This window comes from Chlorocebus sabaeus, chromosome 11 (genome assembly GCF_047675955.1).
Source record: "Chlorocebus sabaeus isolate Y175 chromosome 11, mChlSab1.0.hap1, whole genome shotgun sequence".
NCBI lineage: Eukaryota > Metazoa > Chordata > Mammalia > Primates > Cercopithecidae > Chlorocebus > Chlorocebus sabaeus.
The window spans coordinates 53,012,860-53,030,298 of NC_132914.1; the positions used below are offsets into that span (position 1 = coordinate 53,012,860).

The 17,439-nt window shown below is 36.0% G+C and overlaps 1 protein-coding gene across 1 annotated transcript; it reads left to right on the forward strand.

Annotated features, from left to right (window-relative positions):
- Nucleotides 1-338: 338 nt before the first annotated feature.
- Nucleotides 339-8,119, forward strand: OR6C2 (olfactory receptor family 6 subfamily C member 2). Its single transcript, XM_008003553.3, has 2 exons — nt 339-422; nt 6,096-8,119. Exon 2 carries the CDS (start codon nt 6,986-6,988, stop codon nt 7,922-7,924), a length of 939 nt encoding a protein of 312 aa, XP_008001744.1. The 5' UTR covers nt 339-422; nt 6,096-6,985; the 3' UTR covers nt 7,925-8,119.
- Nucleotides 8,120-17,439: the final 9,320 nt, after the last annotated feature.

Genomic DNA, 17,439 nt, shown 5'->3' on the forward strand with positions numbered 1-17,439 from the left:
TAGTGATGTTTGAATCTGGCCACTAAGGATGCTTTATTTATTCATATGATCCCAGTGCACTTCCAAGAGATGGAGCAGAAAAAATAAATATTTTAGGAATAGAAAAGCTAACTCTCTGCTCTTCTGAAATCAGAAGAAACTCTGTTGCTTTCCTCCCGTACATCACATTTTCTTACCATTATGACAGAGTCCAAGGAAAATATTTTCAAAGTGTAAAATAAGAAAGTTTCTAAAAAGAGTGTTTATTGTAATGTGAACATGCAAAACTAGGAGACCTCAAGATCCTTCAGGAGATACTTGAAGATTGATGATCAAGTTAAACCAGTACAAAGTTACATCTTCCTTAACACAACACAGTTCAACCCACTAGGGAGCTGCCACCTGAAATCGTGAAAAATGATCAAAAGAGTAAGTATTTTAATGTAGGTATGACAATTCCTTTCTCATATGAGAGATAAGAGAAAGAAATTTTTGCTGGAGTACTCTTCTGTAATTTTGTTAAGCTTGTTTCAAATTTTTAATATGGAAAACTGTAGTGAACATGTTTTTAAACTATTAACAGATCTTTGACAAGACTAAACATCATAGCTAGGGCATATTTATGCGTTCCTACATGGTCACACATGCAGTAGTTTGTGGTCACCCATAAAATATAAAGGACACACAGAAACATGCCTTCCAAATCCTTGGAATATATACAAAAAAGCATATTACATTGCTTATAATGTTAGCTTTTTTCTAAATTGTAAATATTCTCTTATGGTTAAATGTCTAGCCAGAAATAATTCAATCCCTCATATTTATTAGTTCAACAAAAATGCTCCCTTAATGTCTAAGTGACACTAAGACTGAGAGGCCTTTGTGTTGCTGCTCATGATGCACTGCACCGCACAAGATGATCAAGGCGTAGAAGACTATTTCACCAAGATAGCTTTTGCCTAGTGTGTATTCAAAGGGAGAGGCATGAAAACAAACATGACAGAAAGGATGTCAATTCTCAGTTACTTCATAGTTTATGCTACTTATTGCAATTTTCATGACCCTGAAGTAGTTGGGAGAAAATTAGTTCTTAAGCTAAAATCAAAGAAAAAGGCATAGTAAATTATTAGTACACTGCTTGTATAAAAGCAAAACTTCCAATAAACTGACTTTATCTAACAAAGTCAAAAGGGATTTGCATGAAAGAAAGAGGATTGAGGCAACATAAGAAACCTCAGAACATCTGAAAACAAGGAACTCTGTTTTTCTTTCGTGGAATAAGATGATGAATAGTGTGAGAGGCTTGCAGAGAGACCAGTTTTGAGGGCAGTAAGGTAATCAAGGCAACAGTTTTAGTTTTATGGATTTCTTGAAACACCTTGAGAGTTTTACTAAGAAGTAAGCATATGTGACAGGCTGACTGTGTCTTACCGGCCAGTATGCTCTGTTAGCATCTTCATTCTCATTATGCCAGACTCGTACCATCTCTCTTAACAGATTTGTATTAGGTTTTCTGCATAAGTGTGTATTTTCCTGTAGCGGTAATTTTAAAGCAAGATGGGCCTTGCCATATGTACCTTATGGGATTTTATAAAGCACATGTCCATGAGAGTAAGGAATTCATTTTCCCAGACCCAGAAGACTCATGATATTTGCAGTGATTTTTTATATGCAAAGCAGGTGAAAAAGCATTCATATAACAAACTAATTGGTATCTTCTGAGGAGATGCAATTTCATTCAGTGATGGAGAAATAGCAAGAACCGTAGAGACTGTGTTGTCAGATAAGACTTACTTTTGTAGCTACCATTATAAATAATTAATGCAGGCTAAGAACTGGGAGCAGTTATTGCTCCATGAACAGAAATAAAGTCATTTCCTCTTGCTGAAGAATGCCATAATGGTCAGGGATGACATTAACAAAATAAGACCCATAATGCAAATTAAAGAAGCCAGTTAGTATTTTAGTCATCCTTCATTTGTGTCTGAAATTATAAATATATAAATTAGGTGATCGCTGATGACATAAGGGACAACACTGATAGGTGATTTAGACGATGATGTCAAGGGCGGTCAACAAACTTCCTTAATTGCCTAAGGGGTTCTCAGACATTGATGTGCATATGAAACTCTTGGTAATTATACCACAACTATTCTAATTTCTAATTTCTCCACTACAGCCTAACCTCATTTGCCTATTTCCTGGCTAAAACGTATTAGCTCTGTGTCCCGGTAGTCTATACTTGTGACAAGTATCTTTGATATTTATAATTCAGAGAAATACACACCAAATAACCTAGTCAAATGCAAGCATTTCTGGAAGAATAAAGTAAAGCATTGGATAAATACCACAGCGGTCATTTTCTTTCTTTCTTTCTTTTTTTCATGAGACGGAGTTTCGCTCTTGTTGCCCGGGATGGTTCAAGCGATTCTCCTGCCTCAGCCTCCCGAGTAGCTGAGATTACAGTCATGCACCACCACACCCGGCTAACTTTATATTTTTAGTAGAGAGGGGGCTTCTCCATATTGGTCAAGCTGATCTCAAATGCCCGCCTCGGCCTCCCAAAGTGCTGGGATTACAGGCATGAGCCACGGCACCTGGCCAGTGGTAACTTCAGTATAAATTAAATGACTTTCAAAACATAGAGCCATGCCTTGTGCCTGGCTTGCATCATATTTTCCAACAGCTAGGTGGAAGCATATCCTAACACAGAATTAAGTGGATGTGCTCTAACAGGAGGGCAAAGAGATGGATCCAGAGCTGCTTAATTCCTTGAGAAGAGTGGAGAACGCCATGCAATAAATGCACACAGTCCGTGTACCTCAGGGAATCAGGGGAAAAGAGGTTGGGAATTTAGAAAGTGGAGTATGGAGAACAAAAGCTGTGAAGGCAAAATACACTTGTCGCAACTTGTCTTCTAAAAAAGAGGAAGATATATTCACTCTTAGTCAATACAATGCAAAGACTGAAAAAAAGAATGAAAAGTGCCATTGTATTTATGAAGAGAAAAAGAGATGAGAGGCTGGTTAAACTCAAAGTTTAGGTAAAGGATTGTGTGAGAAGGTGAAAAGTAGAAAAGGGCAAACCGTAGGTCCAATAATTAAATAGGTAAATGTTGTCTTTAAGACCGTCAGAGTAAGTATTCTATCTCCTCCCCAAACCATATTGTTGAACTTACACCTGTAGATGCGATTCACCAATAGCCTAGCCTAGTCACAAGGAACAAAGAACTGTGAGTCTAGGGCGGAATGCTATTTTGCAGAATGTGCTGCAGCCTGTTAATACTTACAGAAGTTATGATTCATTTAGATAGTCTCATGGTCCTCACTATACATGCTTTAACAGTTTTATTGAGGTATAATCTATATTAAAAACTGCACACGCAAAAAAAAAGAAGAAGAAGAAGAAGAAAAAGAAAACAAAAGAAATATACTGCTATTGTAGGGTTGTTTTCCTTAACTCAAAAGTGTTGGGTCACAAGAAATTTAGAATGCTGTGGTATTTTAGGTGGACTGATGTACTGGAAAAAGGGGAGGAGTTCTGACCAGACAAAGAAAAGCTGAATAATACAGTGTTTTAAACTCCATGATTATTCCAGGCTATAGAAATGTAATGACATTATTTTTCTATTAAAAGAAGTAGGTTTGTTCATATCTGTTTATGCTAAGTATTTTTGTTTCTCTAAAAAACACTCCTCACTGAGGTTGGTTCTATTATAGTGCAGAAAATTGGGCAACTAAATGAATCTTCTAATATGTGTAGAAAGAGATAAGTGGAACTAGAATTATGCAAATAAAAAGGCTATTTCACCAATACATTCAGGTTATATTAATTAGCAAATGCACTAAGAGTGTTGGTATGAAAGAAACAGACTTTAGGATATAAATAAGACAGCAAATTATTTGAACAAAGAAGAAAATTTTACCTTGGTAATAATTATAAGTATAGCAGCAATTCTAATCTTCTTGACACTGCAGTATGAGCCTATTAGCTTAATATTGTCTAAACTTTAAAATACTTTTAAAAATTGATTTTTCAAAGAAACTTTTAAAACTCTGCTTTTTAAGAGATAAATATACAGATAATGCTGTATAAAAGGTACATTAACTCATTGAAAAATTGTTGAACACATGCTATGTGTCAAGCAGAGTCTCCACAGCAGTAAAAGATATAACAGAGAAAGAACAAAGCTCCTATTCATAGTGTTTACTTTTGAGTGACCCTAAAGATCCACTGATCCTAAGAGTATTAGGATATCTTTGAACTTCTTGGATACATCCATGCATATAATCTATATGAATTCCACCTGATTTTTCTGTAAGATAATCCAAAGTCTCTCTTAGAAAAGAAATGAATCTTTAGACACATAGTAGGTGGTTTCAGCCTTGAAAAAGAAAGGAAAACAGAGTAAAACAATTGTAGTCTCTAGAAAATGATATATGAGAATCAAATTCTGGAAAAAAGGAAAAAAAATCCTAAGTTCCTAAGAAGGAAGAGGTCAGGAGAGAGATTACTAGAAACAACCAAGCAAATAACAATAGCATATAAGGAATTATAATATCAAGGTAAAGTAAGAAGTAGTTCAGAGAGGAAAGAAAAACTCTGGAAAAGGTACTAGTGAAATAGCATTTGCAGAACTTTGAATTGAAAAGTCTGGCCTTTTGTTTAAGAATGTACTGAAAATGACAGTGCAGTTTGAAACAGGTATGTAAATAAGAAGTTTGAACCAGCTGACAGGAATAAGCATTAAAAAATATAGCTTACTGTCACTATGTAGACAAATCTGTTTTATTTCTTCACTAAATTTACTAAGAACCCTACATAGGCCAGATATAAGAGAAAATCAGAGTATATAAAATATTGTCTCTAAAGAAGTTTACAGAAACATACAGGAGAAATATAAGTATGATGAAGAGTATAATACAATGTGATATAATCCAAGACCAAGTACATAAGTACTTGGAAAAAACACAGAAGCATAATTTCACATTTGCTGTGTGAGTAAATGAACATTTCCTTGAAGAATCAATCCCTAAGTAGAATCCTAAAGACTGATATGCACTAGTCAGTCAAAAGATAAGCCTGTGCAGACAAGAGCATGTAGAAAATTGAAGAGTTGCAAGTAGTCAATGCTAAGGCAACTTGAGCCATGAAGAAGAAAGGTAAGAAGATGGTAAGTGATGAGATCTGAAAATTAAGGAAGGTCCTGCCCATGAAGAGCCTGGCAGTCCACACGAAAGTAATTAACCTGTAACAAGCAACAGGTAACACCAGTAGAACAGAAGACTCAAAGAAGGAGCATGACATGACTTTGAGCATGTGGTAAGCGAGGTGTCTGTGGAACACCCAACTTGTGATGTATACTTAGCAATGCTTTTTACCTGGTCTTTGGCTACATCACGTACATGATCATCAAGTCAACTGGACTGGGCAAAATCATCCTTGAAGAGTAGAGGGTAAGAAGAATAACAAACAGAAAACAAGAAGGAGGAGGTCTGAAGATTATTGAGAATACCAGTATTTCACAGATGAAGGGAGAAAGAGGAGATGATAAAGAGAAACCCTAAAAAGACAGATATCAAAAGAATATCAGAATTAGACATGAAGCCTATTTAAAGAATTACTGAACTTTAAAACAAAAATACTATAGCAATTCTAGGCAAGATTAAAAACCTAAATGTGCCCTTAGCTTCAACAGTAATGAAGTCTTTGCAGATTCTTCAGAGGGTGGAGGTGAAAGTGAGGACACAGAGGGTTAAAGTATAAAGTGAGTAGGGGTGAGAGGAGGAGACATTAATGTCTTTTTAATTTTTTTTAATTTTATGGGTACATAGCAAGTGTATATATTTATAGGCTACATGAAATATTTAGATACAGGGATGTAATATGAAATCAGACATGATGGAGAATGAGTTATCCATTCCCTCAAGCATTTATCCTTTGAGCTACAAATAATCCAGTTATATCATTTGTTATTTAAAAATATACAATTAAGTTATTATTGACTACAGTCACCCTATTATGCTATCAAACAGTAATTCTTATTTATTCTTTCTGTTTTTTTGTACCCGTTAACCATTCCCACCTACCCCCGAGCCCCCCACTATACTTCCCAGCCTTTGGTAACAATCCTTCTAGTCTCTATGTCTATGAGTCCAACTGATTTGATTTCAGAATAAGTGAGAACACATGATGTCTTTTTAAAGGACCTAAAAATATATTGAAAAAGACACAGCCTAGAAGACTATATTTAGTGGTGTTAAATGTAGATTTGCTTCTGGAGCTTTGAGGGGAAAAGAATCACAATTAACTGAATATCACATGAAAGCATATGAGAATATTCATTTTGTAAAAACCTTGAACACAACTTTTTCTCACATTATAGATAAAATAGTTGTACATCAACCCATCTACAGGTAGTAGAGGGTTGAGAATAAGGAATGCCAGCAGAGAAGAATAAAAAGACCAGGGAAAGGCTCAGGGACAACGATTGTATTTTGTTGTCATTGTTGTGTGCTTGTTTGTTTGCTTTTCAGGAGAAATGCATCTTAATCTTAATACAGTCCTCAGATAATAACAACTGAAGAGAATTAACATTATTAATTACCTGGATGTATCTTATATTCAGAGTTTGTCCTGGACAAAGAATTTTTAAGTACCTATAAAATGGCATCATTTCTTTCTAACCCATTTGTAAATCCGTTCCATGTAACAAACTACAATCAACTGCATTTGTACATTCTGATGGATAAGGATGATCAAGGAAAAAATTGGACTATTTTACAAAACTTGATTTCTTAAGGAAATATCCACTGCTCATATATGTGAAGTTTAGGAAGGTTGTTGAAACAGTGGCAACACTGATTATTCTATAAAGGGAGAAAATAAACGTAGGCTGGTCGACTTGGCTTCTAGATGCATAGCTTTTTGCTATAGAATTCAAATATCTACTTCCTCATAAACCGTGATTTTAAAACAAGGATTGAGTAGATATCAAAGAACAGTGATGAAAAACTGCACAGTAATAAGAACTTTTATCCTGCTGGGACTGACAGATGACCCACACCTGCAAGTTCTGCTTTTTATCTTTCTATTTCTCACCTACATGTTGAGTGTAACAGGGAACCTGACTATTATCACCCTCACATTGGTGGACCACCACCTTAAAACTCCTATGTACTTCTTTCTCAGAAATTTTTCCTTCTTAGAAGTCTCATTTACTACAGTCTGTATTCCTAGATTCTTGTACAGTATATCAATGGGGGACAATACCATTACCTACAATGCTTGTGCCAGTCAAATATTCTTTGTTATTCTCTTTGGAGCAACACAATTTTTTCTCCTGGCAGCCATGTCCTATGACCGCTATGTGGCCATCTGTAAACCCCTTCATTATACGGTCATCATGAACAACAGGGTGTGTACCTTATTAGTCCTCTGCTGTTGGGTGGCTGGCTTGATGATCATTGTTCCACCACTGAGCTTAGGCCTCCAGCTCGAATTCTGTGGCTCCAATGCCATTGATCATTTTAGCTGTGATGCAGGTCCTCTCCTAAAGATCTCATGCTCAGATACATGGGTAATAGAACAGATAGTTATACTTATGGCTGTATTTGCACTCATTATCACCCTAGTTTGTGTGATTCTGTCCTACTTGTACATAGTCAGAACAATTCTGAGGTTCCCTTCTGTTCGGCAAAGGAAAAAGGCCTTTTCTACCTGTTCATCCCACATGATTGTGGTTTCCATTGCCTATGGAAGCTGCATCTTCGTCTATATCAAGCCCTCTGCAAAAGATGAAGTGGCCATAAATAAAGGAGTTTCAGTTCTTACTACTTCTGTTGCACCCTTGTTGAACCCCTTCATTTATACCTTGAGGAACGAGCAAGTGAAACAAGCTTTCAGTGACTCTGTAAAGAGGATTGCATTTCTCTCAAAGAAGTAGAAGTTGTGATGAATTAGCGTAAAGTGAATGAAGAATACTCCCTAAATGTCATCCTACAGCTTTTAACTTATTTCATTGCTTCCTAACTACAGTTTAGTCATGTGAACCTTCTCAATGACATTTAATATTGTATCCTAATCCCATCTTTATCAAAATCCTTATTATTTCAAACCAAGGTCATACATTGTGTTTTCCCTCTTTGTGAAACTAAAAATTACTTTTCCAAAAATAAAGGTTTTTTCCACTTCTGATCTAGTCTTTTCTTCATTCCTCTAAGGAAAAGAAAAGTAAGAATACTTATCAGTATATACATTATCTACAAGTTAATTTATGTAGTAATAAAAAATTCTTTCTCTAATACAAAATTATCAAAATTAATATTATAAATCCAAGAATCAAAACAAAAAAATAGAAAACAGCAAGAGACATATATAAAAAATAAATTAAATCAAATAAGGTATTCCAGGCCTATTAGGATAACTGGGAAAGAAGACATCAACAGGAGTTAAAATTAATCCGATTTGAAGAAATGGAAACACCTTCAAAATCTCTGGTAAGACATATTAGCTGTTGCTTTATATTACATGAGAGGAAACTCATGCAAAAGGTATATATTTAATATAAAACAAATGTAAACATAAAATCATTTATTTCAGGTTACAAAATCAGAATGAATGCATAAGAGCAAATTGAAACACCAAAATTTAAGTGCTTATTAAATAAGATAACTATTTACCACAACATAAAGGTAATTAAAGGTTTAAGAAGATATGGAGAATATCCAACCAATATTCTTTTTTACATAGAAAAAAGAAGAAACTAAATGTGTAACAAAAAGTTAGAATTATGATCAAACGGAAAATAGAGGAAAATATTCAGAAGTTGAAAAGGGTAGAGCTGAAAGAAATTACTTCCACAAGCTGAAAAGGATGAAGATTAAATTATTATAAGAAAGTTGAAAAAAATACCTCATATTGAATTATAAACTCAGTGATTATTTATTTTAAATATCACAAATGGGCTTTGACATAGCAATAAAACATTTCTTCAAATTATTTCTATTGACATAATTTTGAAAATAACTGCCACTTTTGAACCATGTCAAACTCTTTGTAAATGTCATAATTAATGTCTTTACACATCCTGTAAATACATTTTAAGTGCATCAAAATATAGAAATAAAAAGATTGTGTATACTGGCCAATATATCATAGGTAGGAAATGATGGAGCCTGATTTCTGATTTAAAATCGTGTTCAATCCACTGTATGACTTTTCCTTTGAGGTGGGAGCAGAATGAGAAAAGATGCTCTAACTGGAAGTATATGAGCTCACACAGCTCTCTTTCTCTCTCTCTCTCTTGCTTTCTTTATATAAAATTACAATGTTAGTTTATCAATGTGTCTACTTCTATTTTTTAAATTGCTTTATTGACTTTAAAGAAAAAAATTAAAATTTTACAATTTTTGGATTTTACAATTATGGACAGATTTTATATACCATAATCTGTCCTATTCTAGTTTAAGTAAGATTTTATGTTTTGATAAGGAGAAAGTAGATGGCATAAAATTGCAGCAATCATCTCCCTGCCAATATTGAAGCATATTTATTATCAACATGACTTCAGGAAGCATTCACCTCAGAGCTCTGGTGTACTGAAATATCTTATGTATCTCATTTTTTATGTATTGTATTACATAAGAAATATCTAAATTAAGAAACCTGCACAAAAGACTCTCTAAAATATTCATAATCTAAACCAAAGTGAATGTAACTGTTATATATTATATATTTGCAAAGCAGGACTAGATTTTTTAAATTAACTTTTTTTTTAATTATACTTTAAGTTCTAGGGTACATGTGCACAATGTGCAGGTTTGTTACATATGTATACTTGTGCCATGTTGCTGTGCTGCACCCATCAACTCGTCAGCACCCACCAACTCGTCATTTACATCAGGTGTAACTCCCAATGCCATCCCTATCCCCTCCCCCTCCCCAAAATAGGCCCCGGTGTGTGACATTCCCCTTCCAGAGTCCAAGTGATCTCATTGTTCAATTCCCACCTATGAGTGAGAACATGCAGTGTTTGGTTTTCTGTTCTTGCAATAGTTTGCTGAGAATGATGGTTTCCAGCTGCATCCATGTCCCTACAAAGGACACAAACTCATCCTTTTTTATGGCTGCATAGTATTCCATGGTGTATATGTGCCACATTTTCTTAATCCAGTCTGTCACTAATGGACATTTGGGTTGATTCCAAGTCTTTGCTATTGTGAATAGTGCTGCAAGAAACATACGTGTGCATGTGTCTTTATAGCAGCATGATTTATAATCCTTTGGGTATATACCCAGTAATGGGATGGCTGGGTCAAATGGTATTTCTAGTTCTAGATCCTTGAGGAATCGCCATACTGTTTTCCACCATGGTTGAACCAGTTTACAATCCCATCAACAGTGTAAAAGTGTTCCTATTTCTCCACATCCTTTCCAGCACCTGTTGTTTCCTGACTTTTTAATGATTGCCATTCTAACTGGTGTGAGATGGTATCTCATTGTGGTTTTGATTTGCATTTCTCTGATGGCCAGTGATGATGAGCATTTTTTCATGTGTCTGTTGGCTGTATGCATGTCTTCTTTTGAGAAGTGTCTGTTCATATCCTTTGCCCACTTTTTGATGGGGTTGTTTGTTTTTTTCTTGTAAATTTGATTGAGTTCTTTGTAGGTTCTGCATATTAGCCCTTTGTCAGATGAGTAGATTGCAAAAATTTTCTCCCATTCTGTAGGTTGCCTGTTCACTCTGGTGGTAGTTTCTTTTGCTGTGGAGAAGCTCTTTAGTTTAATTAGATCCCATTTGTCAATTTTGGATTTTGTTGCCATTGCTTTTGGTGTTTTAGACATGAAGTCCTTGCCCATGCCTATGTCCTGAATGGTATTACCTAGGTTTTCTTCCAGGGTTTTTATGGTTTTAGGTCTAACATTTAAGTCTCTAATCCATCTTGAATAAATTTTCGTATAAGGAGTAAGGAAAGGATCCAGTTTCAGCCTTCTACTTATGGCTAGCCAATTTTCCCAGCACCATTTATTAAATAGGGAATCCTTTCCCCATTTCTTGTTTTTGTCAGGTTTGTCAAAGATCAGATGGCTGTAGATGTGTGGTATTATTTCTGAGGGCTATGTTCTGTTCCATTGGTGTATATCTCTGTTTTGGTACCAGTACCATGCTGTTTTGGTTACTGTAGCCTTGTAGTATAGTTTGAAGTCAGGTAGCGTGATGCCTCCAGCTTTGTTGGATAATGTATTATAAAATATATTAGGTAAAACAAAAACAATTCAGGACAACAATACACAAATTGAAACAGATAGAGGAGTAGAAGCAAAGAAACTAAGCCAGGTAGCATTGTTCCCATCTTCTTTAGATGTTAGTCCTAAGTGTTAATCTTCAGTAAGGAAAAAAAATGATATTTAGTAATTCATATCAGAAGCTTTGAAATTTCACTCAGAGTGAAAAATAGCATTCTTCGGCCTTGTGAGTATAAGGTGAGAAATATAATAGTTTAAAAGGAAAGAATGAAAGTCACTGATACTGAGCAGTTGCTTCAAATAAGATTAAAATATGCTTATTTTATCAGACCAATGTATACCATAGCACTTATTTAATCAGCTCTCATGCTTATGTTCTGACATTCTGGCTCCTAAAGTAGATTCTCAGAATTGGGAGCATGGCTTTGAAATTATTTATATGTTCTGATTATTGGCATCCTATTAAACCCACGTGTCTTTAATTTTTTTAAAAAAAATCTGATTTCAGAAGCTTTTAACCAAGGTTTCCAATCAAATCACTGCTCAATCTTAACATAAGTGTGTTCCAGGTAAAATGGATTTTAGATAGAACATCACCGCTCTGTAGATCAATATTCTAGCTCAGTCCAAAGCTCTGTTCTGAGCTTTAGTAAAACAAGATCACCACTCCAGATATCTGTTTGGTGCTCCCTAAAAGTCTAAGCAGAAGATAGAGGAATCTTGGTGCACACAGAAATCCAAATACAGGCCAAGTGTGGCGACTCATACCTACAATCCCAACACTTTGGGAGAGTCAGGTGGGAGAATCATCTGAGCCCAGGAGTTGGAGACCAGCCTTGGACAACATAGAGAGACCCTGTCTCCAGAAATATTTTAAAAATCAGCCAGACACAATGGCTCATGCCTGTAGATCCAGCTACTTTTGAGGCTGAAGCGGAAGGATCACTTGAGCCCAGGAGTTAAAGACTACAGTGAGCTATGATTGTGCCACTGCATTCCAGCTGAGTGAGAGAATGACACTCTGTGTCATAAATAAATAAATAAGGAAATGCAAATACATCTAGATGAAGCCAGTGAAATTCTTAGCCTGCAGTATTAAACTGTGAGGAACAGAGAACCTCTGAGGTGCATGAAGCTAATCACTTCACCTAGGTTAAGAGTGATGTCATATAGAAAGCAGTCTTAGATAGTGAGGAAGCCACTAACTATGCTATCATCATTTTGTCCAAGCATGTGACAGGGTCTAAGGAGCTGGCCCTGTGGTAAAGGAACTGTGACAAAAGTAGTTAAATTTTTAGAGCCCCAGCTCACATCTCCCTAACCATGGCAATAATTCCCCAGTTCTCTGTTAAAAATACTTAATTAGACCAGTCTCCCCTATTTAGACTGACCATTTGAAAACAGTTCTTCTTTCACCCTAATATTTCCACATAGTATTGGGCTGCCTTGTACTTATAAACTTTCTGTAAACCTTCAGATGTTCACATTCAACTATAAAATTATAACATAATTTTCTTTAAAGAAAGTTTTTTTGTTTTTATTTTTTTCAGTCAAGGCTGGAGTGCAGCGGTGCAATCTCAGCTTACTGCAACCTCTGCCTCTAAGATTCAAGGGATTCTCGTGCCTCAGCCTCCCTAGTACCTGGCATTACAGGTGTGTGCCACCACGCCCAGCTAACTTGTTTGTATTTTTAGTAGAGATAGGTTTTGCCATGTTGGCCAGGCTGGTCTCAAACTTCTGGCCTCAAGTAATCTGCCCACCTCAGCCTCCTAACGTACTGGGATTACAGGCATGAGCCACCACATGTGGCCTAAAGAAAGCATTAAGATAAATATTTTTCAGACAATATTATTCCGGAAAAAAACATTGGTACAGTTATCTAAAATTTGGGGCAAATGAAATTGTGATGAAGTTTCTTATGCATTTCTTTGCACTGATGAAAACTGTGAATTATCACCTAAAAAATGAATAGAGCAAACAATGGTTTCCTGTGGCCAGGGAATATTTAGAAAGCTTAAAATCCATATGGCCACTAATGTGTCATTTTTTATGAGGCACTGTGTTTTTTCTGACAGATTTATTAATTAAGATACTTCATTTATTCCCATACTAGATACAAAATGAAAAGATGGATCTATCCACTTTTAGTCTTCTCCCTGAAATAAAAGTGCAGATAATTTACAATTGATATACTATTTTGTACCTTGTTATTGACTGCCCTACAGTTTCAATATTCATTTAATCTAAAAACAACACTCTGAACCATAAAAACCCTAGAAGAAAACCTAGGGAATACTATTCAAGACATAGGCATGGGCAAGGACTTCATGTCTAAAATACCAAAAGCAATGGCAACAAAAGCCATTATTGACAAATGGGATCTAATTAAACTAAAGAGCTTCTCCACAGCAAAAGAAACTACCACCAGAGTGAACAGGCAACCTACAGAATGGGAGAAAATTTTTGCAATCTACTCATCTGACAAAGGGCTAATATGCAGAACCTACAAAGAACTCAATCAAATTTACAAGAAAAAAACAAACAACCCCATCAAAAAGTGGGCAAAGGATATGAACAGACACTTCTCAAAAGAAGACATGCATACAGCCAACAGATACATGAAAAAATGCTCATCATCACTGGCCATCAGAGAAGTGCAAATCAAAACCACAATGAGATACCATCTCACACCAGTTAGAATGGCGATCATTCAAAAGTCAGGAAACAACAGGTGCTGGAAAGGATGTGGAGAAATAGGAACACTTTTACACTGTTGGTGGGATTGTAAACTGGTTCAACCATGGTGGAAAACAGTATGGCGATTCCTCAAGGATCTAGAACTAGAAATACCATTTGACCCAGCCATCCCATTACTGGGTATATACCCAAAGGATTATAAATCATGCTGCTATAAAGACACATGCACACGTATGTTTCTTGCAGCACTATTCACAATAGCAAAGACTTGGAATCAACCCAAATGTCCATCAGTGACAGATTGGATTAAGAAAATGTGGCACATATACACCATGGAATACTATGCAGCCATAAAAAAGGATGAGTTTGTGTCCTTTGTAGGGACATGGATGCAGCTGGAAACCATCATTCTCAGCAAACTATCACAAGAACAGAAAACCAAACACCACATGTTCTCACTCATAGGTGGGAATTGAACAAGGAGATCACTCGGATTCTGGAAGGGGAATGTCACACACCAGGGCCTATTATGGGGAGAGGGTGGGGAGAGGGATTGCATTGGGAGTTATACCTGATGTAAATGACGAGTTGGTGGGTGCTAACGAGTTGATGGGTGCAGCACACCAACATGGCACAAGTATACATATGTAACAAACCTGCACATTGTGCACATGTACCCTAGAACTTAGAGTATAAAAAAAAAAGAGAGAGAAAATTTAAAAAAAAACACTCTGAGTAAACAATGAGAAAATATCATTAATGCATGAGAGTTCTGAAATGTAACCATTATAAGATTATTACATTTTAACCACAATGTCTGGCATCTAATGAAAAATTAAATAAATTATTAAAGAAGTGACCATAAGTTGGGGGCAAAAACAGCGAAAACAGTCCACAGGTGACTCAGATGTTGAAGCCTGTTGGTAGATACTTTAAAATAACTATTATAAATATTGAAAGATGTAGTAAGAGGGTAAACAAAATAAAGAAAACATGAACAATTAAAAATGAGCCTGAAATCTACATGTAGAAATCAAATGAAAATTCTAAAAGTAGAAAATGTCATATTTGAAATTAAAAGTTGGGGGTGAGTAAAACAGTAGGAAACAGGTGATGATAAATTTGTTGTACTGAAAGGCAAGTCAGTCAGAAATATCCACACTCTGAAGTTCAGAGACATCAGAAAAGACAAGACTCAAACAGAAGTTCAGAGACATATGAAACAAACAAACTTTCCAAAATATGTGTATGTCCCACAAATGGTGAGAAAGAACATGACAGAATCAATGTTTGAAGACATAATGACCAAAGAATTTCCAAAACTTACTAAAGATATCTATTAACTGATTTGGGAAACTCAGAAAACCTCACTAAGAGCCAAAGAAAACCATAACAGTGTACCGCATATCAAACCACAAGAAGCTCAATCGGAAATCTTAAAAGCCCTCAGAAAAAGCAGGCACATTATTGTGCACAATCAGACAATTGATGGTTTTAGTAGAAAGTGGAAGCCAAAGGATAACAGAATAGTACTTCCAAAGTGCTGAAGAAAAAAGCTTCCATTTCAGAGCTGTATACTAAGGAAAATAAAGGCAAAGCAAACAAAAGCAATTAAATGTTATTGGCAGCATAACTTCATAGTAAGAAACACTGCAGAAAGTTGTTATAGTTGAAGGAAAATGATTCCAAATAGAAAATGGAACACTTATACACTGTTGGTGGAAGTGTAAATTAGTTCAGCCATTGTGGAAAACAGTGAAACGGTGAGGTGATTCCTCAGATAGCTAAAAGCAGAACTACCATTCAAACCAGCAATTCCATTACTGTGTATACATCCAGAGGAACAGAAATAATTTTGGGAATATAAATCATTCTACCATAAAGACACATGCACACAAATGTTCATGGCACTATTCACAATAGCAAAGACATAGAATCAACCTAAATGCTCATCAATAACAGGTTGCATAAAGAAAATGTGGTACATATATACCATGGAATACTATACTGCCATAAAAAAGAACGAGATCATGTCTTTTGTGGGAACATGGATGGAGCTGGAGGCTATTTTCCTCAACAAACTAACTGACAAACAGAAAAACTAAATACCAGATGTTCTCACTTATAAGTGGGAGCTAAATGATAAGAACTTATGAACACAAAGAAGGAAACAACAGACACTGCAATCTACTTGAGAGGTGAGGGTAGGTGGAGGCAGAGGAGAAGAAAAGATAACTATTGGGTACTGGGCTTAATACCTGGGTGAGGAAATATTAATAATATGTACAACAAACCCCCAACCCATGACACATGTTTACCTATGTAACAAACCTTCAGAAAAATACAAACCAAACATTACAGTTATAAAAAAGAAGATGCATGCAACTGACAAAGACATGAAGAATGAAAAAAGGTAAATGTAAAAGACTACAAAACAAAAATTTTAAAATATGTTTTGCTGAGTTTAAAATATGCATACAAGTATAAAACATGATAATAATTGCACAAAGAGCAAAAAAATCTACATAAAGATAGACTATTTTAAGTCATTCCTGTAAATCTTATGTTGTTCAGGTTATGGTTAAAAATACTAACTAAGTGGTAAAAAGTCAAATAATAAATGTTGTACTCATTACTGAAATCATGAAAAGAATATTACAAAATGATAAAACTAAAATGTTAATAGATAAAAAAAGGAACAATAAAAAATGCTTAATCTAAATGATTTTTTGAATGTATTAATAAGAATGAAGAACATGAGGCGAATAGAAAATAACTAGCAAGATAGTAGACATAAAATCATTATAATTATTAGAGTAAATACTTTGTAATTGCTGATAAATATAAAAATGTGAGGTCCGTTCCAAGATGGCCAAATAGGAAGAGCTTAGGTCTGCAGCTCCCAGCGTGATTGACACAGAAGACGGGGGATTTCTGCATTTCCAACTGAGGTACCTGGATCATCTTATTGGGACAGGTTGGGCAGTGGGTGCAGTCCACAGAGGGCAAGCTGAAGCAGGGCAGGGCATCGCCTCACCTGGGAAGCACAAGAGCTCAGGGGATTTTCCTTTCCCAGCCAAGGGAAGCCGTGACTGACTGTACCTGGAAAATTGTGACACTCTCGCCCAAATCCTGTGCTTTTCCCATGGAGAATTTCTGGCAGACCAGGAGATTCTCTCCCGTGCCTGTCTTGGTAGGTCCCATGCCCACAGAGCCTTGCTCACCACTAGAGCAGCAGTCTGAGATTGACCTGTGAGGCTGTAGCTGGGCATAGGGAGGGTCGTCCACCATTGCTGAGGCTTGAGTAGGTAAACAAACTGACCTGGAAGCTCAAACTGGGTGGAGCCCACTGCAGCTCAGCAAGGTCTACTGCCTCTATAGACTCCACCTGTGTAGGCAGAGCATAGCTGAACAAAAGGCAGCAGAAACTTCTGCAGACTTAAACGTCCCTGTCTGACAGCTCTGAAGAGAGCAGTGGTTCTCCCAACAAGGTGTTTGAGCTCTGAGAACGGACGG